The 26,394-nt window shown below is 36.8% G+C and overlaps 1 protein-coding gene across 3 annotated transcripts in view; it reads left to right on the top strand.

Moving 5' to 3' along the window:
- RNF13 (ring finger protein 13) overlaps positions 1 to 26,394 on the top strand; it is a 166,631-nt gene that overhangs the window by 109,568 nt on the left and 30,669 nt on the right. For all 3 annotated transcript variants that reach the window (XM_032408465.1, XM_032408464.1, XM_032408466.1), the window contains exons 7-8: positions 5,972 to 6,077; positions 15,687 to 15,780. In XM_032408465.1, the coding sequence (XP_032264356.1) occupies positions 5,972 to 6,077; positions 15,687 to 15,780 (200 nt within the window). The remainder of the gene's footprint in view (positions 1 to 5,971; positions 6,078 to 15,686; positions 15,781 to 26,394) is intronic.

Raw genomic sequence — 26,394 nt, 5'->3', positions numbered from 1 at the left:
GACCTCACTGATATGAGGAATTCTTAATCTCAGGAAACAAACTGAGGGTTGCTGGAGTGGGGGGTGGGGTGGGAGGGATGGGGTGACTGGGTGATGGACACTGGGGAGGGTATGTGTTCTGGTAAGCGCTGTGAATTGTGCAAGACTGTTGAATCTCAGATCTGTACCTCTGAAACAAATAATGCAATATATGTTAAGAAAGAAAAAAAGAAGAAGAAGAATGTAGCAGGAGGGGAAGAATGAACGGGGGGAAATCGGAGGGGGAGAAGAACCATGAGAGACGATGGACTCTGAAAAACAAACTGAGGGTTCTAGAGGGGAGGGGGTTGGGAGGATGGGTTAGCCTGGTGATGGGTATTGAGGAGGGCACGTTCTGCATGGAGCACTGGGTGTTATGCACAAACAATGAATCATGGAACACTATATCTAAAACTAATGATGTAATGTATGGGGATTAACATAACAATAAAAAAAAAAGAATTCCTCTTATCAGTAAGATCATATGATACATGTCTTTCTCTGATTGACTTATTTCACTCAGCAGTTATTATCTTTATTGATGTTCACATTTTCCCATTTCAAACTTCAAGTTTAATCCAAATTTCTTTGATGTAAATCCGGAGCTTTTGATTGCTCCTTGTTTTCTGTATGACAAGATGTTCCAGGCCCATCTTGTTCTTTTCCTCCCCCTGACTTGGAACCTGTCGTTTTTTCAAGGAGCTCTGGCTCCTTTTAATTGGATATGGTGTTTAGACACTGAAGGGTGATCATTGCTCCTTGGCTTGTCATTATTTCTGGAGCTTTTCAGAGGATAAAACTAAGAAATATATATGCTTTTTGTTTTTTTATTTTTTGGTTTTGTTTTACAGGGTAAGGCTTTCAGGTAGAATAATATGTTTTTAAAGATACAAAAAATCATGAGTGCATATTGCTTCCAACCTAAATTCAGGACTGAAGGATTTTTACTGTACTTCATTGATCTTACATCTATATTTTATTTTTCTGTGCTCAGAGACACTTTTTTAGTTGCACAATACACACATAACAGAACAATACCAACACTACTGCTGTTTTAAAAAAACATTCTTTCTAAGGTATATCATAATAAGAATCTAAAATCAAATTACCATGTTTTAAAGACATGTAAAATATTCTGTGTGCTGATGCTATCAACTGGAAGCACAGGCCTATTTGATTCATGTTGCTTTTAGATTTTAGGGATTGCTTTTTATCCTCATTGTGATTTTTATTATTATGTATAAACTTAAAGTCAAAATCAATAAAACACAGTATATATTCAGAGAAGTCCAGCTCCTACGTATCATCTGCTCTGTCCATCCTGTTCCCATCCTAACCTTTTAAGTAACAATTTTAAAATTTATTGGGGCACCTGGGTGGCTCAGTTGGTAAAGTGGCTGCCTTTGGCTCAGGTCATGATCCCAGGCTCCTGGGATCGAGCCCCATGTCAGGCTCCCTGCTCAGCAGGGAGTCTGCTTCTTCCTCTCCCTCTGCCCCTCCCCCTGCTTGTGCTCTCTCTCTCTCTCAAATAAATAAAATCTTTAAAAAAAATAAATAAAGTTTATTCATTTCGAACTCATGACCTGAGATCAAGAGTTGCATGCTCTTCCAACTGAGCCAGCCAGGCACCTCTTAAGTAACAGTTTTAAAAAGTTTTTAGTTTATTCTTTAATTCTTTAAAATTATAATCAAATACCTATCTCTTGTCCCTTATCTTTCACCCTCAATACATAAAGACCACACCGTATACTTCCTCCCTCCCACCCCCACTTAACAGTATATCCTAGTGATCACACCATAGGAGTAGATATATTCTTCATTCCTTTTTAACAGCTGCATAGAACTCCATTTTGTAGATGGGCCACAATTTAATCAGCCAGATCCTCTGCTGATGGACATTAGAATTGTTTGCATTCTTTCGCTGTTACAAATAGTGTTATAGTGAATAACCTTATGTAGAAGTGTTTTTATGTTTTTGCTAGTATACCTTTGGATTTCTAGAAGTGGGATTGCTAGGTCAGAGGTTAAATGTATTGTATTTTTTCTAGATACTATAAATTCCTATCCATAAGGGTTGTGCCAGCAATACACGATGTCTCTTTTCCCACAGCCTCATCAACAAAATATGTTAGATTTTTCAGTTTTTACTAGATAGGGGAGGAATGGTTTCCTGTTGTAGTTTCAGTATGTATTTTCTTTATATGAGCAAATTGAGCATCTTTTCTTATATATAAGAGCTTTTCTTTGAACTATTTATCTTTAGCTCATTTTTCCTATAGCTTGTTGGTAATTTTCTTCTCTATTTTTAGAAGCTCTTTATTTATAAGGTATGTTAACCATTTGTTTGTGATATATTACAAGCACTTTCTAATACTTTGTCATTTTAATTTTACTTTATTTTTTATTTTTATTTTTATTATTTATTTAATGAAGCTCCATGCCCAGTGTGTGGAGCCCAGTGCGGAGCTTGAACTCAGAACCCTGAGATCAAGAACTGAGCTGAGATCAAGAGTCAGACGCTCAACCAACTGAGTCACCCAGGCACCCCTTGTGTTATTTTATAAATGCAAATATGTTAATCTTTTCCAATGGGCTGCTGGTCTTGAGTATTAGGAAGGTTTCCCCTGCTTCTAGGTTACAGAAGAATTTACCCACATTTCATACTTGTATGGTTTCATTTTTAACATTAAATTTCTGTCTTATTTGTAATTTATCCTATGTAGAGCTTGAGAAATGGAACCAATTATATCTTTTGTCAAATAACCATCCAGTTATCCCAACACTACTACTTCAAATGTTTGTACCTTCATCCAGTTTAGATGTTGCCATATGTCCATACATAACTGAATTTTCTTTATCTTTTGCCCACCAATACCACTCTGTTTTTTGTTATAGGGTTTTATAATATGCATTAGTATCTGATAGGGCTAGCCTTTCCCCACTCCCACTCCTCTCTTTTAGGTTTTCGTAGCTATTCTTGTGTGCTTGTTCTTTCAAACAAAAATTTATACAGCTTTATTGAGACATATTTTATATACTATAAAATTCACCAATTTTAAAGTATACAATTCAGTGATTTTAGTATATTTACAGAGTTGTGCAGCCATCATCACATTCTAATTTTAGAACTTTCCAACACCCCAAATAGAAACCATTTATATATATTTGCAGTCATTTCCCAGAGGGATTGGGAAGTTAGATTATTGTTATAAAGTTTAGGCCTAGACACCTGGTTTGAAATTAGCCTGGGAACTCCTACAGAGGAGAATAAGACACTATTTCCTGAGTTACTTAGGACTCTGCTTCGATGGTCAAATCTTAGCTGCAGAGCTCATGGAGTATACTGTGTGGAGGGGTGGACATGGAGGCAGTGTGGTAAAATACACTATTTCAGTATCTCCTTCAGATACAGATTCACCTGGGGTTAGGACATGAGGGAGGAGTCTGTAGGCTCAGCTGTGGGAGCCTAGACGGACAGAGGAAATAGAAATAAAGCTGGAAGACTGATTGTCTGTTGTAGTTCCCTGCCCTGGATCATTACCATCACCACCCTCCACCATTAGCAATTTGCTTACGAAATAGCAGTGTCTTGAATGTGCATTGAACTCTTGCTTTAAGATGCTTAAAACCTTCTATCAGTTGTAGACCCTTTAAAAATTCTCACAGTACATCTTGATAGTAAACTAAAATGGTTTGAGGTATAGCAGGCAAGCATTAATAGGACATAAAGAATACTAGATTTAGAACCCAGGTCTGTGAATCCTAACACAGTACTTACAAGAAAATTCTGGAATTGATTCTTTTCTGTGGTTACACATATGTAGGACGTTTTCAATAAAGTCTTTTAATTTCTAGTTCCCTGAGTCTTCCTGCTTTGTTCATTTAGCTCCTTCTCACCTGGCAGTTCTGTTCATTTCTGAGCAACCCTTTGGCTTGTCTCATAGGACAGGGTTTATTTGTTTATCTCATCCATGCCACATGTACATTAGAAAGTTGTTAACGTAAAAGGAGCAGAAGAAAACCAATATAAGAGATGTAAAGTTTGCTATTGCTGAAATATTTAGATTCTATAATGGGTTGAATTTAGGTATGCCGTAGTCTGGCTTCTAACCCTTGACAATGTTAATTTATAGCGGGTTGGTAGGAGTGGGGTAGGGAGGTTGCAGAAGGTTAGCGTCATACGGAAAGGTTCTTCTACTTAAAAGTGGCACCACTGTTACTATCTCAGCAGTGGCTCAGATGGTTTCAGAAGATTTGTGCCAAGTGTAGGGACATTACTTCCAGACCTGGCCTCATGCTGGAAGATACGGCATCAAATACAGCAGCCCAGCCCTGCAGCTTTTCTCTTTTTACCCTGATAGATCAGTCATTTTAGTATTTTATGTAAAGCTACAAAAACGCATGCAAATCTTTTGTCATCCCCTGTTCTGCTGGAAAGTGATTGAAATAAAAAGCTACTTTTTTTCTAGCATTCTCAGCAGTTTTGGGAAAATATTTAACTTACTGGGAGGGAAATTCCTTGCATTATCTTTTTTATTTGTTTTTGTATTTGGTAAAGCTTGATAGAGCCCTCTACATATGAATATAATAAATAATAGCATGAAGACTTAAAAATTGCTTAATTTGATTTCATGTTATTTTTCTTAAGTCCTATGGTGTCCTAAACATCTCTGTGTGGGGGAAGGAATTGACCAGTTTTTATTTCCCTTTTATTGAGAATTTTTGTTTTGCATTTAACCCTTGTGTTATGAAGTAGCAGGCTTCACTGCCTAAAAATCACCCAGCAGTGGGTTACAGTGTAGTGTTACTGGCACCATACTGGTCGGTAGCACAAGAGTACAATGGAGAAAGCAGTCCTATCACCATTATACAGACCCTTCCCCACACTGAAGATATTTTCTAATGCAGGATTTTGCAGCCATGTAAAATTTGCTCACACAACAAAAATAGTGTGCCCATTCTTTCTTTTTTTTAAGATTTTATTTATTAGAGAGAGAGACAGCATGAGCAGGGTGAGGGGAAGAGGGACATGCAGACTCCCTGCTGAGCAGGGAGCCCCATGTGGGGCTCAATCCCAACGACCCCCAGATCATGACCTGAGCCAAGGGTAGACACTTAACTGACTGAGCCACCCAGGCGCCCCAGTAGCATGCCTATTCTGATCACAGTTTCATTTCATGAGTCCCTGTCAATTTTTGTAATAGTAATTCCACCATAAGTAATAACATGGTTAATAACAAAGGGGAACAAGGCAGGTAGAATTCTCCATCCCTTCCCCACAACATATACTTTTTTTTTTTTTTTTTTTAAGCTTTTTCCAGTCAAGCAATGGGGAGGGTGGAGAATAGGGAGGAAGCTACAGTTCTTATTAATTCCTTTACCAGTTTTGTATTCCTTATCTCACAGATGAATATAGAGTACAGGGGCTATGTCCACTGTACCTGGTATAAGAAGTTCATGTAAAGCATATAGGGAGGAGGGAAGATATTTTTGTTAATAGTGGCTTCAGAGCTTTACCATAGGAGGAACCAATGAATAGGATAAATATAGACATTGGGGTGGGGGTTTTGGTGACATAGTACCCAAGGTACTACCATTGTTTGAATGCTGATTTTGCATGTAAAATATGCAGAATTTTGCCCAGGTTACTAAATTCAGTAAATAACATGTTTCCAGGATGGACACAGTAAGTATTGATTGGCTGATTTCCTGTACCCAGTCTAAAAGCTTCTTTAATTATGTAGGCAAGTTATTTTGGCAAATATGTAGAAGAAACAAAGATGGAGAAAGTATCTCTTAAATTACTGGAAATCGTGTATTAGAAGATGTGATGTGTATAGTGGATTGAATTGTAATGTCTAAATGCCTTTTAAACAATGTTTTTGTTTTTAATTAACATTATAATTTGGCAACTCTTAGTATTTCTCAATTACTAATTTTTGTTTTCTTCTAGGGGCCACATTATCTTAGTTCCAGAATTTAGTCTTCCTCTGGAATACTATCTAATCCCCTTCCTTATCATAGTGGGCATCTGTCTCATCTTGATAGTCATTTTCATGGTAGGTAAATTAATGTTAAATATATTTTTAAAAATAGTATGGATGGTTCTAAAAAACATTGTATTGAGTGAGAGGAGCCTTACATAAAGGGGTACATATTGTATGAGTCCATTTATATGATTGGGTCTAGAAAAGGTGAAGATAATCTGGGTAGAAAAATCAGAACAGTGATTGCTTCTAGGGGGCTAGGAAGAAGGGGGTAAGGGATTTACTGAGAAGGGTATGAGGGAACTTTTTGGGGCTAAGTCATGTTCTGTATCTTGAGAGAGGTTGCACAAATGTCTGTACACTTAAATTTTTTGCGTATCATTGTATAGAAATTTTACCTAAGGAAAAAAAATACTGTAAAAGAAATACTAAGCTCTAACTAATGTTACATATGCTAAAGTATTTGGGGAGACATATACTGATTATCTGCAACTTACTTTGAAGTGCATTGAAAAAAAATGAGAAAGAGGTGTTTTGATGGGTAAATAGAGGGATGGAAAGATAGGTGATAAAAAGTGTAATACAATGTTAATTGTAGAATCTAGGTGGTGGGTATATGGGTATTATAAAATTTCTTCAATTCTTCTCTGTATTTGAGAATTTTCATATCAAAATGTAAATAAAGAATAGCATGAATGCTTGAGGTTAAGGGTGATGACACATTATCTATAAAACAGTGGCTACCAAAGTATGGTCCCAGGACTCTTAATGGGTCTGTGAAGTCAGAATTATTTTCATAATAATACTAAAATATTATTTGCCTTTTGTCACCCTCATTCTCTCAGGGTTTAAAGTGGAAGTTTCTAAAAGCTACATGGTTTGTGATACAAAAACAAATTGAAGGCAGAAGCAGATAAGAGAAAACCTCTGTATTAAGATAGATACTAAAAGAGAATCACAACCATATAAAACAATCCCAGTATTCTCACTTTATTTTTTATAAAGAATATTTATAATAACATTCAAAATATTCCAGTTTATTATTATATGGACATTATAGATTAATTTGGAGAGTAAAAGCCATTTTTGAAATGTTCAGTCTTTCTGTGATGCTGTGGTATTTTTTATTTAGATCTTTTATATCCATCAATTTAATAATTTTTTTTCTGTAAACATTTTGCATGTCTTTTGTTAGACTTTTTTTTTTTTTTTTTTTAAGATTTTATTTATTTATTAGCACAAGCAGGCGGGAGGGGTAGAGGGAGAAGCAGACTCCTTGCTGAGCAGGGAGCCCTATGCGGGACTTGATCCTAGGACCCTGGGATCATGACCTGAGCTGAAGGCAGACGCTTAATCGACTGAGCCACCCAGGCGCCCCTTTTGTTAGACTTTTGAAATTGCATTTTCTAAGTGGTTATTATTAGGATACAAGAAGATTATTGATTTTTTTAAAAACAAACTTTTAATTTTTTAATAATGTTAAGATTTACAGGAAAATTGCAAAAAAGAGCGTTCTTGTACATTCCTCATCTAGTTTCCCTCATTTTACATTACCCTGGTCCACTTGTCAAAACTAAGAAACTAACATTGGTACATTACTAGTAAATAAACTCCAGACTTTGTATAGATTTCATTAGTTTTTCCATTAATATTCTCTTTCTGTTCCAGGATCCAAAACAGGGCACCACATTTTATTTAGTTAGCATGTCTTCCCAGGCTCCTCTGTTCTCTGACAGTCTGTCAGTTTCAGTCTCTCTCTGTTTTTCATAACCTTGACAGTCTTGGGGAGTCTTGGCCACGTATCCTGTGGAACGTCCCTCAATCTGATGTTTTTCTTATGATTACACCGGGTTATAGGTTTTTTTGGGGAGGCGGTAATAAGTTTTTAAAAACAGAGGTGAAGTGCCCTTCTTCTTATGGCAGGGTGTACATGGTATCTGCATAACATCACTAATGGTATTAACATTCATTCCTTGGTTAAGCCAGGTTTTCCCCCTTTTTTATAAAGTTAATAATTTTCTCATTTTCTATGCTATCCTTACTTCGGAAGTGAGGCACTTGTATAGCACACCCTAAAGGTGGGGAGGGGCAGACAATATCTGGAGTGGGGAGTAGGAGAGAGTATCTACTATATACATTATTTGGAATTCTTCTGTAAGAAAGATGTGCCTCTTCTTGGCATTTATTTATTTCTTCAATCATTTATTTGTATTAATATGTACTCCTGTATATTTATTTTATACTTTGGGTTATAATCCAATACCATGTTACTTGTTTATCTTGTTCAAATTTTGAACTTTGGCCAGGGAGAGCTCTGTCAAGATGGGTCATTTGTCCCTTTGATTTGATGCGTCCTTTAGTTTTTCTAATCACTTCTTTAGTATCTGGTACTATAAGAAGCTTCAGACTCATATTTTTCTTGCCCCAGCCCTAGAATTAGACATTTCTTCAAGGAGCCCTGGTTTCTTTTATTGAAGAGTTATATTTAGAAACCAAGATTTGGACACTGGACTTCATTTTTATATATTAATCTTGTATCTACAAACTTGCTGAATTCTACTCTGGTAATTTGAATTTATTGATTCCCTGAGGTTTTCAGTATAGAGCAAAAAATAATAGAAAGAATAACAAAAAATACCGTTGGCAGAGTAGGAGTAGATGTAAATACCCTTAAATCAGTAAAGATTATTGACTAAAAACTGAAAATGAACATCATTAAATGGTTAACTTATTAGGAGACTTCCCTAGAAAGTCAGAAAAAACAAAAAAAGGCTACTTACTGTTGAACCTCCTATTTAACAGTATGCCGTCTTTTCTGATAAATTGAGAGGAAAAAAACTGTATAAGGATTAGAAATAAACCAAAATTTTCTTTTTCCTTATTTAATGATGAATGGGTGCTGAATTATATGTCTTTTATCTGTTGTAATGATCATTGGTTTTTTTCTCTTTTACTCTCTTTTTATGTTGGATTACATTATTTTGTAAATTTTAAAAATCCTTGTATTTGATTATAATGTATAAATTTTGGCTTTGCATTTTGGATTACTCAGATTTCTAATACGGATCAGTTAGTTCTACACTTGTACAGATGCAAAAATCCTAAATAAAATATTAGCATTTTGAATGTCCAGATAAGGGAAAGTTTTAGTATTATGGGGCCAGAATAATCTTTTTTTTTTTTTAAATGGAATTATTTTGTTTTGTTTTTTAGGGAGGGAGAGAGATAGAGAGAGGGTGAGGGAGCAAGAGAGGAGGGGGAGAGGGAGAGGGAGAAAGAGAATCTTAAGCCAACTCCATGCTCAGCAGGGCTCAATCTCACAACCCTGAGATCATGACCTGAGCCGAAATCAAGAGTTGGATTCTTAACCTACTGAGCCACCTAGGCACCCCTAGAATAATCTTGATGTCAAAACTGGACAATCCCATGAGCACATGGAGCAGCCACTGTAGAAAACGGTATGGCAAGTCCTCAAAAAATTAAACAAATTATTATATCCAGCAACTCCACTTTGGGTGCATACCCAAAAGATTTGAAAACAGAGAGTTGGACAGATACTTGTACACCTTTGTTCATAATAGCATTATTTGTAATACCCAAAGGTGGAAGCAACCAAATTGTCCATCAGTGGATGAACAAAATGGGTTTTCAGATAAACACAATGTGGTATAGACATACAATGGAATGTTAGCTTCAAAAACGAAGGGAATTCTGATACATGTGCAATGTAGATGATCCTTAAAGACATGCTAACTGAAATAAGCTAGTCACAAAAGAACAAATACTGTATGATTCTGTTTATATGGGGTACCTAGAGTAGTCAGATTTCAGAGACAGAAAGTAGATTGGTAGTTGCCAGGGGTTGTAGGGAGGGGAGGGTGGGGAATTATTGTTTAATGAATACAGGGTTTCAGTTTTGCAAGATGGAAAGAGTTTTATGGATGGATGGCGGTGATGGTAGCACAGTAGTGTGAATGTACTTAATGCCACAGAGCCGTACACTTAAAAATGGTCAAGATAGTAAGTTTAATGTTATGTGTATTTTGCCATGCAGTTGACCCTTGAGCGACATGGATTTGAACCGCATGGGTCCACTTATAAGCAGTTACAAATAAATAACTAGACAAGATAAAACTAGCCCCATAAAACTAGTAACCCTTATTTTCTGTTTTCTAAAACAGTTTTTGATAAAGTTGGGATTATATATTACTTTTTGGTGAAGGTTGTTTACAAAATCATCTAGGCCTGTTGACTTTTTTTCATAGTTACCTGGACATTCAGATGGTTGTCTACTTTTTCTACTACCACGCCCAGCGTGGAGCCCGATGTGGGGCTTGATCTCACAACCCTGAGATCATGACCTGAGCCGAAATCAAGAGTCAGACACTTACCCGACTGAGTCACCCAGGCTCCCCCTAGATTATATTTCTAAGAAATTGTCTATTTTATCTGTTTTCAAGTATAGTGGAATCGAGTGCTACTCACATAACAATTTAAAGAGAATTTTTTTTAAAGAGAATTTCTACTGTATGTGAAATGAGTTCTCTTTATTCATATTTGTCCATGCCTTTCACAGTGTTATCAGAAGTTTATCTGTTTTGTCTTTCAAAGAAGTAGACCTTGAGGGTTTTCTCTTGTTCCTTTCACTCAACAAATATTTATTTTGCATCTATGATGCACTGCTATGGGGTCCCAAGATTCATCAGTGAACCAAACTGGTAAAAATGCCTGATGTAAAGCAGCTTAGATTCCAGTGGAAGTTAAATTCTAAAGTCTGCACTTTCTTTTTTTATCTATCTCCTGAATTTCTGGTCTTTTTTTTTTCATTAGTTTCAGATGTAGAATTTAGTGATTCATCAGTTGCATATAAGGCCTAGTGCTCATTACAAGTGCCCTCCTTAATGCCCATCACCCAATTATCCCTTCCACCTACCCCCTTCCCTCCAGCCACCCTCATTTTGTTTCCTGGAGTTCAGCATCTCTTACGGTTTGCCTCCCTCTCAATTTTCATCTTATTTTATTTTTCCTTCCCTTCCCCTATATTCATCTGTTTTGTTTCTTAAATTCCACATATGAGTGAAATCCTACGGTATTTGTCTTTCTCTGACTTATTTCACTGAGCATAATACCCTCTAGTTCCATCTATGTTGTTGCAAATGACAAGATTTCATTCTTATTGATGGCTGAATAATATTCGTGTGTGTGTGTGTGTATATATGTGCGCGCGTGGAGGCGCGCGCGCACACACACACACACACACCACATCTTCTTTATCCATTCATCTCTCGATGGACATCTGGGCTCTTTCCATAGTTTGGCTGCTGTGGACATTGCTGCTGTAAACATTGGGGTTCATGTGCCCCTTCATATCGTTATGTTTGTATCCTGTGAATAAAAACCTAGTAGTGCAGTTGTTGGGTTGTAGGGTACCTCTATTTTCAACTTTTTGAGGAACCTCCATACTGTTTACCAGAGTGGCTGCACCAGCTTGCATTCCCACCAACAGCGTAGGAGGGTTCCCCTTCCTCCGCATCCTCACCAGCATCTGTTGTTTCCTGAGTTGTTAATTTTAGCCATTCTGACCGTGTGAGGTGATACCTCATTGTGATTTTGATTTGTATTTCTCTGATGGTCAAGTAATGTTGTGCAATTTTTTGTATATGGTGTAAGAAAGTAGTCCAGTTTCATTCTTCTGTATGTGGCTGTCCACTTTTCCCAACACAATTTGTTCATGAATTTCTGCTCTTAGCATAATTTTCTTTCTTCTATTTTATTTGGATAAGATGGCTTTTCTTTTTCTAGCCTGTTCAGCTGAATGCTTATTAATATTTTCTTTCTGGTATACTCATTTAGGTTATAAATTTCTGTTTAACAATTACTTTAGCTGCAACTCACAGCTTTTGGTAAGGAATATTTGTATTTTAATTTGATTTACATTAAAAATTTTTTTTTGATATATAGGATGTTTCTTTACCAGTCTTGATGTTTCCATCAAGAAGGGAGAACTCAATTACTATAACTCCTAGCCCTTCTTTACCCTTTCACTCATTTGGTCTTAGGAGAGAGGACGTATCTGATCTGTGTGTTGTATTTGGGAAGAATCAACCTAGGGCATGTTTTGCTCAGCTCCACCTTTCTCTTGGGATTAACCTATCTCCACCTCATCCAGGACTAGTTCTTGCGTTCTAGGACTGGGTGAAGGGAAGGCCTGTCCCATTCTAGAGTTGTTTTGTTTGTATCTGGGTGGGTAAGGTAATCTAATTCTATGGTTCAGTAAAAAGTTGTATTTCTTTCTACACTGTGTTAGGTACTCCACCTGCCTCTGTCTGCCAGTTCATGATCTTATTTCTCATGATCGTATTTCTCCATGATCATATATCCACTATGATTTCTTCTGTGACGTCTGAACTGTTTTAATAAAGTTTTAAATTTCCAAAATACATATATTTTTTCCATATCTTTTTTTTCTATTGATTTCTAATTCAGTTTTATTGTGGTCAGAAGACACTGTATGTTAATAGATTCTTTGGTTATTTCCAAAGACCTGCTTTGTGGCTAAATTTTGTGATCATCCCCCACATATGTGAAAAGAATTATGGAGTGCAAAGTTCTAGGTATGTACATTAGTTTGCGCTTGTGCAACTGTTTTGTATAGTCTTTTTTCAAAAAATATTTTTAAAACCGTTTTATCAAGATAGAATTCACATAACATAAAATCGACCCATTAAAAGTACGTAATTCAGTGGTCTTTAGTATATTCACAGAATTGTGCAAGCATCAGAGTTCTCTACAGTTTTTGTACTCTTTTTTTTTTTTTTTTTTTATTTTTATTTATTCATGAGAGTCAGAGAGAGAGAGAGAGAGAGGCAGAGGCAGAGGGAGAAGCAGGCTCCCCGCCTAGCAGGGAGCCCGATGCGGGACTCGATCCCGGGACCCCGGGATCATGACCTGAGCCGAAGGCAGACGCTTAACCATCTGAGCCACCCAGGCGCCCCAGTTTTTGTACTCTTGTGTTTTCTAAAACAATACTAGGCAATAGAACAATACTGTGAAGCCACATTTATTGTAATTTTAAATTTTTTGGTAGCCAAATTAAAAAGATAAAAAGTAACAGGTGAAATTAATTTAAATACTAAATTTAACCTGATAAATCTAAAATGTATTTCAACATTCAGTTAATACAAATAACTATAAAATATATTTTACATTTATTTTTTACTAAGTATTTACAATCTGGTGTATATTTTATACTTTTATAGCAAATCTCAAATGATAACTAATCACATTTCAAGTGCCTAGTGGCTATCATATTGGGCAGCATAGGTCTGTAGTCTAATTTTTTTCTCTGCTTCAACAATAAGTTACTGAGCTCGTGAATGCCCATAATTTTGTCGTTTTTCTAGGATTTTTTTTTAATCATTGTCATGACTACCTCCTAATGATGATTTTTGTCTTAAGTTCTGTTTTACTTGATACATCAATTTTTCTTTTGCTTGTATTGCCATGGTATATCTTTATTCCTTTATTTTTTACCTTTATATTTTTCTTAATGTGTCATTAAGTTCTAATTTTTTGTCTCGTAAATAGCATATGGTTGGAATTTTTTCTTTATCCAATATGATGTACTCTTCAAAAAAAAAAAACCTGGTGAATTTAATCTACTTATATTTTTGTGATTACACATATATTTGGAATAATTTCTATTGCTTACTTTTTATTATTTTTTCTTCTTTGCAGATTTGGATTACTCAACTCTGTCTCAGTCTTTCTCCTACTGGTTTAAAAACTTAAATTATAGGGTTATTCTTCTAGTGGTTACTATTCAGTTTTTTTAATAATCACTTTTGAGGTATAATTAACATATAATAAACTGCACATATTTAAATTATACAATTTGGTAAGTTTTGAGACACACACACACACACACACACACACGCATGCCTACCTGTGAAATCACTACCACAATCAAGATACTGAAATATCAGTCAACTCAAAAAACTTCCTCAAGCTTCATAATGATCCCTCCCTCTCACCCCTTCACATCCTTATCCTTTTCCTACCCCCCCATCCCTAACACAGATCTGCTTTTGGTCATTATATATTAGTTGCCATTTTTTTCAGCTTTATACACATGGAGTCATATATTATGTACTTTTCTGTGTCTGCCTTCTTTTTCTCAGGATGATTATTTTGAGATTCATATATTTTATTGAGTGTATTGATTCATTTTTTTTAACCCAGTTATATTTGATTATATAAATATATCACAGTTTATCCATTTACCTGTTGATAGACATTTGAGTTGTTTCTGGTTTTTGGATATTACAAATAAAGCTGATATGGACATTTGTGTACAAGTTGCTATATGAATTGGTACTTTCATTTCCATTGGGTAAATATAAGTAGAAGTGGGATGATTGAGTCATATGGTAAATGTGTGTTTAAAGTTATAAAAAAGCCATCAGCATTCTCAAGGGGTTATACCAGTAGCATATCACAGTGCCAGTTCCTCTATTTCCTGGCCAACACTTGATATAGTTAGCCTTTTTTTTTTTTTCTTTAAGATTTTTATTTTATTTTATTTATTTGACAGAGAGAGACAGCAAGAGAGGGAACACGAGCAGGGGGAGTGGAAGAGGGAGAAGCAGGCTTCCCGCGGAGCAGGGAACCCAATGCCAGGCTCGATCCCAGGACCCTGGGATCACCACCTGAGCCGAAGGCAGACACTTAACGACTGAGCCACCCAGGCACCCCATAGTTATTCTTTTTAATTGTAGTCATTTTCATGGAGTGTATAGTGGCATTTGTGATTTGAATTGTCATTTGTCATTGACTAATTATGTTGAGTATCTCTTCCAGTGCTTATTTTCCATGCAGCTGTCTTCTGTGATGAAGCATTTATTCAGATATTTTGTCCATTTTTTTTTCTATTGGTTTGCTTGTTTGGTTTTTTTTTTTTTTTATTGTTTTGAGTTCTTCATAAATTCTGGATACAAATCCCTTATCAAATACGCAATTTGCAAATCTTTTCTCTCAGTCTGTGGTTTGTCTTTTATTTTTTAAGTGTCTTTTGAGGATAGAAGTCCTTAATATTGATACAGTCAAATTTATCAGAATTTCCGTTTTATGGATGTAATTTTGGGCATTTGGCTCTGGTCCCGTAGACTTCCTTTTCATTCTTGCAAGCAGAGTCACTTATATTTGAAAATATTTTGCATATTTTATCCAGCATTTCTGAGTATTTGTAGTACAGGTGTTTTGTAGTACTTCTATTCAGTTTGCTGCTTACAACTGAAAGTGCAGTGACTAATAAATGTGTGTTGAAAACTTTATTAGTTTGTAACTTATAGAAATTTCAACTCTGCCTTCTTCTTGATCCAGTGGAGTCTTTATAACCTGTGGTCTATCATTTATATTTACAAACAAACAGTTCTATGTTATTTATAATGTTTCTGTTAGAGTAGATAAAGATAACTTAGGTCAATGATTAAAAATTCAAAGGATAATTTGAGGTGAACTATTTACTTATGTAATTAGTGCTTCAATTAATGATATTGCAATTGGGGTTTAAGTAAATTGAATTGATTTACAGCAGCTATCCAGAAACATGTCTGTTATTTTAATGGCCATTTTCTACTTGCATGTTTAATATCTGATTTGTTTTTTTTTCTTTATTTTTAGATTACAAAATTCATCCAGGACAGACATAGAGCTAGAAGAAACAGACTTCGTAAAGATCAACTTAAGAAACTCCCCGTACATAAATTCAAAAAAGGTAAGTGAATATTTTTATTCTCTAAATAATCACCATTAGTTTATTTAAGAATATGTGGTGACCTTACTCAAATACTGCCTTCTGAGTCCTTGCCATATACTATGCCTATTACTCTGTTAATAGTGAGTGAATGTGAGAGATGGTCTTTTGCTGTGGTGTATGCTGGTGAAGGCAAGAAGGGGGTAAACGGTCTGCAGAGAATTTACAAACAATAATGAATCTGACCAAAATGCTTTTTATTATCACCATATGCCAGCAGTTCTGAACCTAAATGGATAAAATACTTCTGTGCGTTAATATGATCCACTCCCACTAACCCTCCTTCCACTCTCTCTCCCACCATACACTACTGTATTAACGTTACATTAACTAAATATGTAGTTAATAGTGTTGCACTAACTAAACACACATGTGGCTATTATGTGTCAATATATTTTAAATGTATCAACTCATTTAATTTTCCTATTTCTATGAAATGGGTACTTTAATGGGTATTATGGATGAGGAAAGAGAGGATCAGAGAGGCAAAAAACTTTAATGTCACACAGCTAGTCCTGACACAGCTGCAGAGGGGTCTAATAATCTAGTCAGTATAATTTCTCCTTAACCTATGCTTTAGTACATGCTTGTTAAACCCTTTTGGCTAGTAGCCCCAGACTTTTCAATTCCATATACCAGTAAAAGTGTTCTGGTTTTTAGTTCAGAAAAAAATGCATAGAGAGGAGAAATGGTGAAGGCATTAAAATTTAGTTCTACCAAAACTTTATTTTGCAAGTGATAAAGTGTTTTAAAAAACTTTCCATATACAATAACGGTTATTTTATTAAAAATATAACATTAACAAAAAATAGGAAAAGCCACATGTTAAAAGGAATAAACAGAGACATTTATAAAAATGTAGTGCACTGTCCTCATTCAGTGTGGAGTAAGTAAAAGTTATTCTTAGGCCAGAAGTGGTTTGAGGATTGGCTTTAGGAATCACGTTTATTTTTATGCTTCCTAAACCCAGAAAAGAAAAGGTTTATATTGCCCTGGGCATGCATAGTTGGTTTTTCATCTGAGTAAGATGAGTAGCCGTTACAGGATTTTGAGCAGGGGAAAGGTAATATGTAAATTAAATGTTAAAAGGGTCTTTCTGCTGCTACGTTAAGAATAGGGTGTAGAGGGTCAAGGGTATAAACAGACAAGATAAGAGGCCATTGCAATAATCCAAGTGAGATATGAATGTGGCTTGGACTGAGTGGTAACAGTGGAGGAGGTGAAGAAATCTTAAATTCTGGATATATTTGGAAGATGGAATACCCTGGATTTATTAATGGTCTAGATTGGGGGAGAGAAAACACGGATGACGCCAGAGTTTTTGGTCTTAGCAACAGGGTGGCATTGCCTTAAATAGAGATAAGGATGGTTAATAAGTGGTGGAGCAGGTTTTGGGGGAAAATTGGGGAAATTAGTTTTGGACATGTGGAATTTCAGATGTCTAGTAGACATTATAAATGAGTCTGGAGTTTAAGAGAAGGATCTGAACTGGAGGTGTTGTATAAAGATGTATTTAAATCATGAGTCTGAATGACAGTACCAAGAGAATGAGTATAGGTGGATGGAAGAATACCAAAGACATACTGGGATATTCCAACATTAAGTAAGGAAGAAGAGGAATCAGCCAGCAGTGGAGATGGAGCAGGAATGCCCGGTTTATATATAAGGGGAAAATCAGAAAAGAGTGCTTTACCAAAAACCAAAGTGATGCAAATCTATCAAAGAGCAAGGAGTGATACAACCTGTGTCACATGCTCCTGATAAATAAGGAAGATGAGAGCCAACAGTTGACCATAAGAAGTTATTATCTTGATGAGCAGTTTTGACCAGCCAAAAACCCGAGATTGTGGTGGGTTTAGGAGAGAATGGAAGGAAAAGGATCAGAGACAGTAACTGCAGACAACTTTTTCAAGAAATTTAACTAAAAGCGGAAGAAATGTGGTAGCAGTTGGTGGAGAAGTTGGGTTAAGACATAGTAGCACGTTTACTGAAGGAAATTGATGATATGGGTGACAGATGGGAGAGTTGCTGTAATACTGTCTTTGAGAAGGCAAGAAGGAATGGGATCTGGTGCACAAATAGGTGGACTAGCCTTAGGATGGTAGCATGGAGAGTTGAGCTCTGAGGGAAGGTAGAATATGTGGGTGCAAAATTCTGGGACATGGGTATTTATGGTGGTAAGTCTGTGGAAGTTGTCTTTACTTCCATTTTTCTCAGTGAAGTAGGAAACAATAGTTAACTGAAGATGAGGATGGGAGAGGAGATGCTGGAGGTTTCAGAACAGAAAGGTATAAAATATTTCTAGGAGAGTTAGTGGGCAAATGTATGATTACCTGGCAGCCCGAACCTCCCTTTAAGGTTTATGGTTATGAACCAGTCAACATAATTATGTTTTTTTCTAGCTGTATTCATCTGTGTGGACTGGTGTTTTATCCTTACTATCCCGGTTTTTTTTTTAATGTGAAGTATAACATATGTATACAAAAAGTATCCAAGATACATATTTCTGGAAGCATCCAGTTCAAGAAATAGAACAGTACTGGCGCCCCAGAAACTACTGTGTACCCTTCTGGATCATAATACATTCCTCACTGGAAGTAATCAGCCAGGCTTATGATAATCATATTAGGTTTTACCACCTATGTATTCATTCCAAAACAATATGATTGAATTTTTCCTGTTTTTGAATTGCATTTTTTTTAAGTTTTTATTTTAATCACCAGGGGTTCATCATGACAAGTGTACTTCTTAATTCCCATCACCTATTTTCACCCATCTCCCCACCAACCTCCCCTCTGGTTACCCTCTGTTTGTTCTCTATAGTTAAGAGTCTGTTTCTTGGTTTGCTTTTCTCTCTTTTTTCCCCCCTTTGCTCGTTTGTTTCTTAAATTCCACATATGAGTGAGATCATATGGTATTTGTCTTTTTCTAACTTCTTTTGCTTAGCATTATACTCTCTAGCTCCATCTATGTTGTTGCAAGTGGCAAGATTTCATTCTTTTTTACGGCTGAACACTATTTCATTGTACATATACACCACATTTTCTTTATCCATTCATCAGTTAATGGACACTTGAGCAGCTTCCATGTATCTTGGCTATTTTTTCTTTTTAAAGATTTTATTTATTTATTTGACAGAGACACAGCGAAGAGAGGGAATACAAGCAGGGGGAGTGGGAGAAGGAGAAGCAGGCTTCCTGCCGAGCAGGGAGCCCAATGCGAGGCTCGATCCCAGGACCCTGGGATCATGACCCGAGCCGAAGGCAGACACTTAACAACTGAGCCACCCAGGTGCCCCATTGGCTATTATTAATAACGCTGCTATAAACATTGGGGTGCATGTATCCCTTTGAATTAGTGTTTTTGTATTCTTTGGGTTAATACCCAGTAGTGTGAATGCTGGATTGTAGGGTAGTTCTATTTTTAACTTTTTGAGGAACCTCCATACTATTTTCCAGAGTGGCTGCACCAGTTTGCAATCGCAACAATAGCGCAAGAGGCTTCCTTTTTCTCCACATCCTCCCCAACACCTTTGTTTCTTGTGTTGTTGATTTTAACCATTCTGACAGGTGTGAGGTGATGTCTCATTGTAGTTTTGACTTGGATTTCTCTGATGATAAGTAATGTTGAACATTTTTCATGTATCTGTTGGTCATCTGTTTATCTTTTTTGGAAATGTTTGTTCATGTCTTCTGCCCATTTTTAATTGGATTATTTGTTTTTTGGACATTGAGGGTTTTTTTGGATTTATTGTTTTTCTTTTTTTAGTGGGCATTGAGTTTTTATAAGTTCTTTATATACTTCGGATATTAACCCTTTATTGGATATGCCATTTGCAAATATCTTCTCCCATTCAGTAGGTTGCCTTTTAGTTTTGTTGATTGTTTCCCTCGCTGTGCAGAAGCTTTATTTTGATATAGCCCAGTAGTTTATTTTTGCTTTTGTTTCCCTTGCCTCAGGAGACATATCTAGAAAAACATTTCTATAGCCAATGTCAGAGAAATTACTGCCTGTGTTCTCTTCTAGGATTTTTATGGTTTCAGGTCTTACATTTAGATCCTTAATCCATTTTGAGTTTATTTTTGTGTATGATATAAGAAAGTGACCCAATTTCATTCTTTTGCATGTGGCTGTCCAGTTTTCCCAACACCATTTGTTGAAGAGACTGTCTTTTTCTCATTGCATATTTTTGTCTCCTTTGTCAAAGATTAATTGACCATATAATCATGGTTTTATTTCTGGGTTTATTTCCATTCTATTCTGTTGATCTATGTGTCTGTTTTTGTGCCAGTACCATACTGTTTTGATTACTACAGCTTTGTACTATATCTTGAAAAATTCAGGATTATTATACCTCCAGGTTTCTTCTTCTTTTTCAAAATTCCTTTGGCTATTTGGGGTCTTTTGTGGTTCCATACAAATTTTAGGATTGTTTGTTCTAGTTCTGTGAAAAGTGCTGTTGGTATTTTGATAGGGATTGCATTAAATTCATAGATTGCTTTGGGTGGTATGGACATTGTAACAATATTTGTTCTTCCAATCCATGAGCATGGAATATCTTGCCATTTCTTTGTGTCATCTTCAATTTCTTTTATCAGTGTTTTACAGTTTTCAGAGTACAGGTCTTTCTCCTCCTGGGTTAAGATTATTCCTAGGTATTTTATTTTGGGTGCAATTATAAATGGGATTATTTTCTTAATTTCTCTTTCTACAGCTTCATTATTAGTATATAGAAATGCAATGGATTTCTGTATATTGATTTTGTATCTTGCAACTTTACTGAATTCATTTATTCTAGTAGATTTTTGGTGGAGTCTTTAGGGTTCTCTGTATAATAGTATCATGTCTTCTGCAAATAGTGAAAGTTTTACTTCTTCCTTACCAATTTGGATGCCTTTTATTTCTTTTTGTTATCTGATTGCTGTGGCTAGGACTTCCAGTACAACGGTGAATTAAAGTGGTGAGAGTGGACATCCTTGTTCTGTTCCTTACCTTAGGAGAAAAGCTCTCAGTTTTTCCCTGTTGTGTATGATGTTAGTTGTGGGTTTTTCATATATGGCCTTTATTATGTTGGTATATGTTCCCTCTAAACCTACTTTCTTGACGGTTTTTATCATGAATGGATGTTGTATTTTGTCATGCTTTTTCTGTACCTATTGAAATCATCATATGATTTTTATCCTTTTATTGATATATCAAGTTGACTGATTTGTGAATATTGAGCCACCCTTGCATCCCGGGAATAAATCCAACTTAATTATGGTGAATGATTTTTTTTTAATGTGTAGTTGGATTTGTTTTGCTAATATTTTTGTTGAGGATTTTAACATATGTGTTCATCAGAGACACTGTCCTGTAGTTCTCTTTTTTTGTGGCATACTTATCTGGTTTTGGTATCAGGATAATTCTGGTCTCAGAATGAATTTAGCTTTCTTTCCTCTTCTGTTTTTTGGAATAATTTGAGAAGAATAGGTATTAACTGTTCTTTAAGATGTTTCATAGGGGGTCTGGGGGTGCAGTTGATTAAGTGGCCAGTTCTTGGTTTCGGCTCAGGTTGTGATCTCAGGGTCGTGAGATGGAGCCCTGTGTTTGGCTCTGCGCTCAGTGCGGAATCTCTTTGAGACTTTCTCCCTCTGCCCCTCCCCGCTTCAAATAAATAAATCTTAAAAATAAAATGAAATAAAATGTTTCATATAATTCACCTGTGAAGCCATCTGGTCCTGGACTTTTGCTTGTTGGGAGTTTTTTGATTACTAATTCAATTCCATTCCTGGTAATTGCTTTGTTCACATTTTCTATTTCTTCCTGATTTTGGAAGGGTATGTGTTTCTAGGAATTTATCCATATCTTCTAGATTGTCCAAATTGTATATTCTCTTACAATCCTTTGTATTTCTGTGGTGTCAGTTGTTATTTCTCCTCTATCATTTCTGATTTTGAGTTCTCTCTCTCTCGTCTGACTGAAGGTTTATCAATTTTGTTGATTTTCTCAAAGAACCAGCTCCTGGTTTCATTGGTCCGTTCTATTGTTTTGTTTTGTTTTGTTTTAGTTTCTATGTCCTTTATTTCTGCTCTAATCTTTATTATTTTCTTCCTTCTGCTGGTTTTGAGTTTTGTTTATTCTTTTTCTAGCTCCTGTAGGCGTAAAGTTAGATTGTTTGAGATTTTTCTTGCTTCTTGAGTTAAGCCTATATTGCTTTCCACTTACCTCTCGTAACAGCTTTTGCTGGATCACAAAGATTTTGGACCACTGTGTTTTCATTTTCACTTGTCTCCATGTATTTTTATTTCTTCTCTGATTCTTGGTTGACCCATTCATTGTTTAGTAGCATGTTATTTAACCTCCATGTATTTGTGCTCTTTCCAGATTTTTTCTTCTGGTTGCTTTGTAGTTTTATATTGTTGTGGTCAGAAAAGATGCGCAGGGGGGCGCCTGGGTGGCTCAGTCGTTAAGCGTCTGCCTTCAGCTCGGGTCATGATCCCAGGGTCCTGGGATCGAGCCCCACGTCGGGCTCCCTGCTTTGCGGGAAGCCTGCTTCTCCCTCTCCCACTCCCCCTGCTTGTGTTCCCTCTCTCGCTGTGTCTCTCTCTGTCAAATAAAATCTTAAAAAAAAAAAAAAAAGAAAGAAAGAAAAAAGATGTGCAGGGTATGACTTCAATCTTTTTGAATTTATTGAGACTTGGTTTCTGGCCTAATATGTGATCTATTCTGGAGAATGTTCCATGTGCACTTGAAAAGAATGTGTACTCTGATGTTTTAGGATGGGATATTCTGAATATATCTGTTAAATCCATATGGTCCAATGTGTCATTCAAAGCCACTGTTTCCCTTTTTTTTTATTTTAATCTGTTTGGGTGATCTAGCCATTCATATAAGTGGGGTGTTAAAGTCCCCTATTATTGTATTACTATTGATTAGTTCCTTTATGTTTGTTATTAGCTGCTTTATGTATTTGGGTGCTCCCATGTTGGATGCGTAACTATTTACAATTGTTATATCTTCTTGTTGGATTGTTCCCCTTATAATGATATAGTGTCCTTCTTTGTTTCTTGTTACAGTCTTTGTTTAAAGTCTATTTTGTCTAAGTATTGTTACCCTGGCTATTTTTTCCTTCCATTTTCATGGTAAATGCTTTTCCATCCTTTTACTTTCGATCTACATGTGTCTTTAGGTCTGAAATGAGTCTCTTGTAGACAGCATATAGATGGGCTTTGCTTTTTATCCATTCTGTTACCCTGTGTCTTTTGGATTGGAGTGTTTAGTCCATTTATATTTGAAGTAATTATTGATAGGTATGTACTTACGTACTCATTGCCACTTTGTTACTTGTTTTATGGTTTTGTAGTTCTTCTCTATTCCTTTTTGTTCTTTTCTCTCACAGTTTGCTGGTTTAGTGATATACTTGGATTCCTTTATTTTTTGCATATTACTGATTTTTGATTTGTGGTTATCATTAGGTTTGTATATAACATCTTTTGCAGATAGCAGTCTATATTACGTTGATGACTGCTTAAGTTTCAACCCATTCTTTACTCCTCTCCCCCTTCTGTACTCCTATACCTTTTTTAGGTATATGGTGTCAAACTTTACATCCTTTTATTTTATGAATCTCTTGACTGATTTTTATAGATATACTTAATTTTACTTTTCTCATTCCTGCTTATGGTCTTTCCTTTCCACTCAAAGAGTTCCCTTTAACATTTCTTGTAGCACTGGTTTAATGGTGATGCATTCCTTTAACTTCTGTTTATCTGGGAAACTCTCTCTCTCCTTCTATTCTGAATGATAGCCTTGCTGGATAGAGTATTCTTGGCTGGAGGTTTTTTTTTGTTTTTGTTTTTTCTTTCAGCCCTTTGAATATATCATGTCACTCTCTTCTGGCCTACAAAGTTTCTGCTGAAAAATCTGTTGATAGCCTTATTGGGTTTCCCTTGTTTATAACTGTTTTTTCTTGCTGCTTTTAAAATTCTCATTATCTGTACGTTTTACCATTTTAATTACTATGTGTCTTGGTGTGGACCTCCTTAGGTTGATTTTGTTGGGGGCTTTCTTTGCTTCTTGGATCTGGATTTCTGTTTCCTTCCCTGGATTGGGGAAATTTTCAGCTAGTATTTTTTTTTTTTCTTAAGATTTTATTTATTTGACAGAGAACACGCACAAGCAGGGGGAGTGGCAGGCAGAGGGAGAGGGAGAAGCAGGCTCCCAGGGAGCCCGATGGGGGGCTCAATCCCAGAACCCTGGGATCATGACCTGAGCTGAAGGCAGATGCTTAACCGACTGAGCCACCCAGGCACCCTCAGCTAGTATTTCCTCAAATAAGTTATCTTCCTCCTTTTTTCTCTGTTCTCTTCCTAGGATCCCTATTAAGCAAATTGATGGTGTCACTGAATTCCTTAAGTCTTATTTTCAGTTTTTATTATTTTTTTCTCTCTCTTCTTCACCTTGATTGCTTGCCATTAATCTATCTTCCAGGTCACTGATCCATTTTTCTGCTTCCTGTAGTCTACTATTTATTCCCTCTAGTGTATTTTTAATTTCAGTTATTGAGTGCTTCATCTCTTACTGGTTCATTTTTATGTTCTTTCTTCGTTGAGAGTCTCACTGAGGTCCTCTACCCTTTTCTCAAGTCCCATGAGTATTTTTATGACCATTACTTTAAATTCTCTATCAGGCATATTACCTATCTCTGTTTGCTTTGATTTTGTCCTTTTCTTTTACTGGGGACATATTCCCCTGTCTCCTCATTTTGTCTATCTCTGTGTCTGTTTCTCTGTGTTAGGAATGTCGGCTGTGTCTCCTGCTCTTGGAAGTAGTGGCCTTATGAAGAAGAGGTTCTGTAGTGCCCTGCAGTGCATTATCTCCTGTTCACCAGAACCTGGTGCTTCAGGGGTTTCTCCAATGTGTGTTGCCTGTGCCCTACTGTTGTGGCTGAGCTGCTTCTGCCTTCAGTCCCATCATCTGCAATGGCTCTCTGCCCATTCTGGGCAGGGTTTGGTCCCTATGCTGTTAGTGGGCCAGTCTGAGACCACCTTTGGCTTGAGCTGAGTTAGACCAGGCATTCTCCAGAGATGCAGTAATACATAACTGCAGGGCACTTTCCCTGTGTTGTCCTCTGAGAAGCTTTTGTTGGTGGGTGGGGCCCACAGTCAGACCAGATATCTGCCCTCAGCCCACTGCTGGGGAGCAGTCAGAATAGTGTGTGTGGTTATTTTTCCCTCTCCTTGGGGCAGGAGTCACTTTGGAGTGGTATTGGTTCCTGTTGGGCCTGCTTGCACCCTGCCAGGCTTGTGGCATTACTTTGGATGGGCTCCAGCCAAGGGCATATTGGAGGAGGCAGGTCTGTAGGAGAATGCAAGGGTAGGGCACGCTGTTAGCCAGTTAGATAGGAAATGTTGGTGCTACACTGGTTCCCGCAGATGTCCATGTGTCTAGGCTCAGGGGTGGGGGAAAGAAATGGGGGCTTTCCAGCTCCTTTGTTCCTGGAGAAATTTCTCCTCCAGTATGCACTCTGAAATTATTAACCAAATCCCTGTCCTGTATACTCCAGGCTTTTTTTCAAACTAATGCTTCTACGCTGTATCTCTGTGGGGCTGTTTCTTGTGCTGTCTCTTTAAAGGTGGGGATTCCATTTCTTGTCACCCTCCTGTCTCTCCCGAGTGGAGCCTGCTGATTTTTAAAGTGTTAAGCTGGCTGATTTTAAGAACTCACAAGATTATGCCCCTCTGGTTTTCATGCAGGTTCCCTGTGCCTGGAGTGCTTGGTGTGAGGGTCTGGTCCTCTCCCCTTTCTGTACCTATGGTGTCCCGCTCTCCGCTGGACAGTCCCATTTAGCTCCTGACATCGTCTCCACCCTTCCTTCCCTTTTCAGTGTGGTCTTGTCACTACATTTGTTGTGGAAAGTCTGTTCTGCCAGTCTTTAGGTCATTTTCTGGGTTATTTACACTGATGTAGGTATTATCTAGTTGGAACCATGGATAAGGTGAGCTTAGGGTCTCCTACTCTGCCATCTTCTCCCTGGGATCCCCAGAATTTCATTGCTTTTCATGGCCGAGTAATATTCCACCATGTGTTTCTACCACATTCTGTTTATCTAGTCATCTGGTAGTGGACTTGTGGGTTGCTTCCACCTTTTGGCTATTGTAAATAATGCTGCGGTGAAAATTGTTGTAAAGTATATGTTTGAGTTCCTGAATTCAGTTCTTTCGAGTACATACCTAAGTGTGGTATTGCCGGGTCATTTGGGAATTATATGTGTAACTTTTGGAGGAACTGCCCATACTGTCTTCTACAGTCACTACACTATTTTACATTCCAAGCAGCAGTACAGAAGGGTTCTTATTTCTCCATATTTTTGAGTTAATTTTTATATATAGTGTGAGATAGGGCTCCAAGTTTTTATATATATTGTGCATGGAAATATAGTAGTCTCAGCACCATTTGTTGAAGAGATTCTTTCCTCACTGGTCTTTCACCCTTCTCACAAAAATTGGCCACAGATATATGGGTTTATTTCTAGACTCTCCAGTCTCTTCCATTGGTCTGTATGTCTGTCCTTATGCCAGTACTACACTGTTT

The sequence above is a fragment of the Phoca vitulina genome, unplaced genomic scaffold (genome assembly GCF_004348235.1).
Source record: "Phoca vitulina isolate PV1807 unplaced genomic scaffold, GSC_HSeal_1.0 scaffold10, whole genome shotgun sequence".
In the NCBI taxonomy this organism is placed as follows: Eukaryota; Metazoa; Chordata; class Mammalia; order Carnivora; family Phocidae; genus Phoca; species Phoca vitulina.
This window is presented reverse-complemented; position numbering and strand designations above follow the sequence as displayed.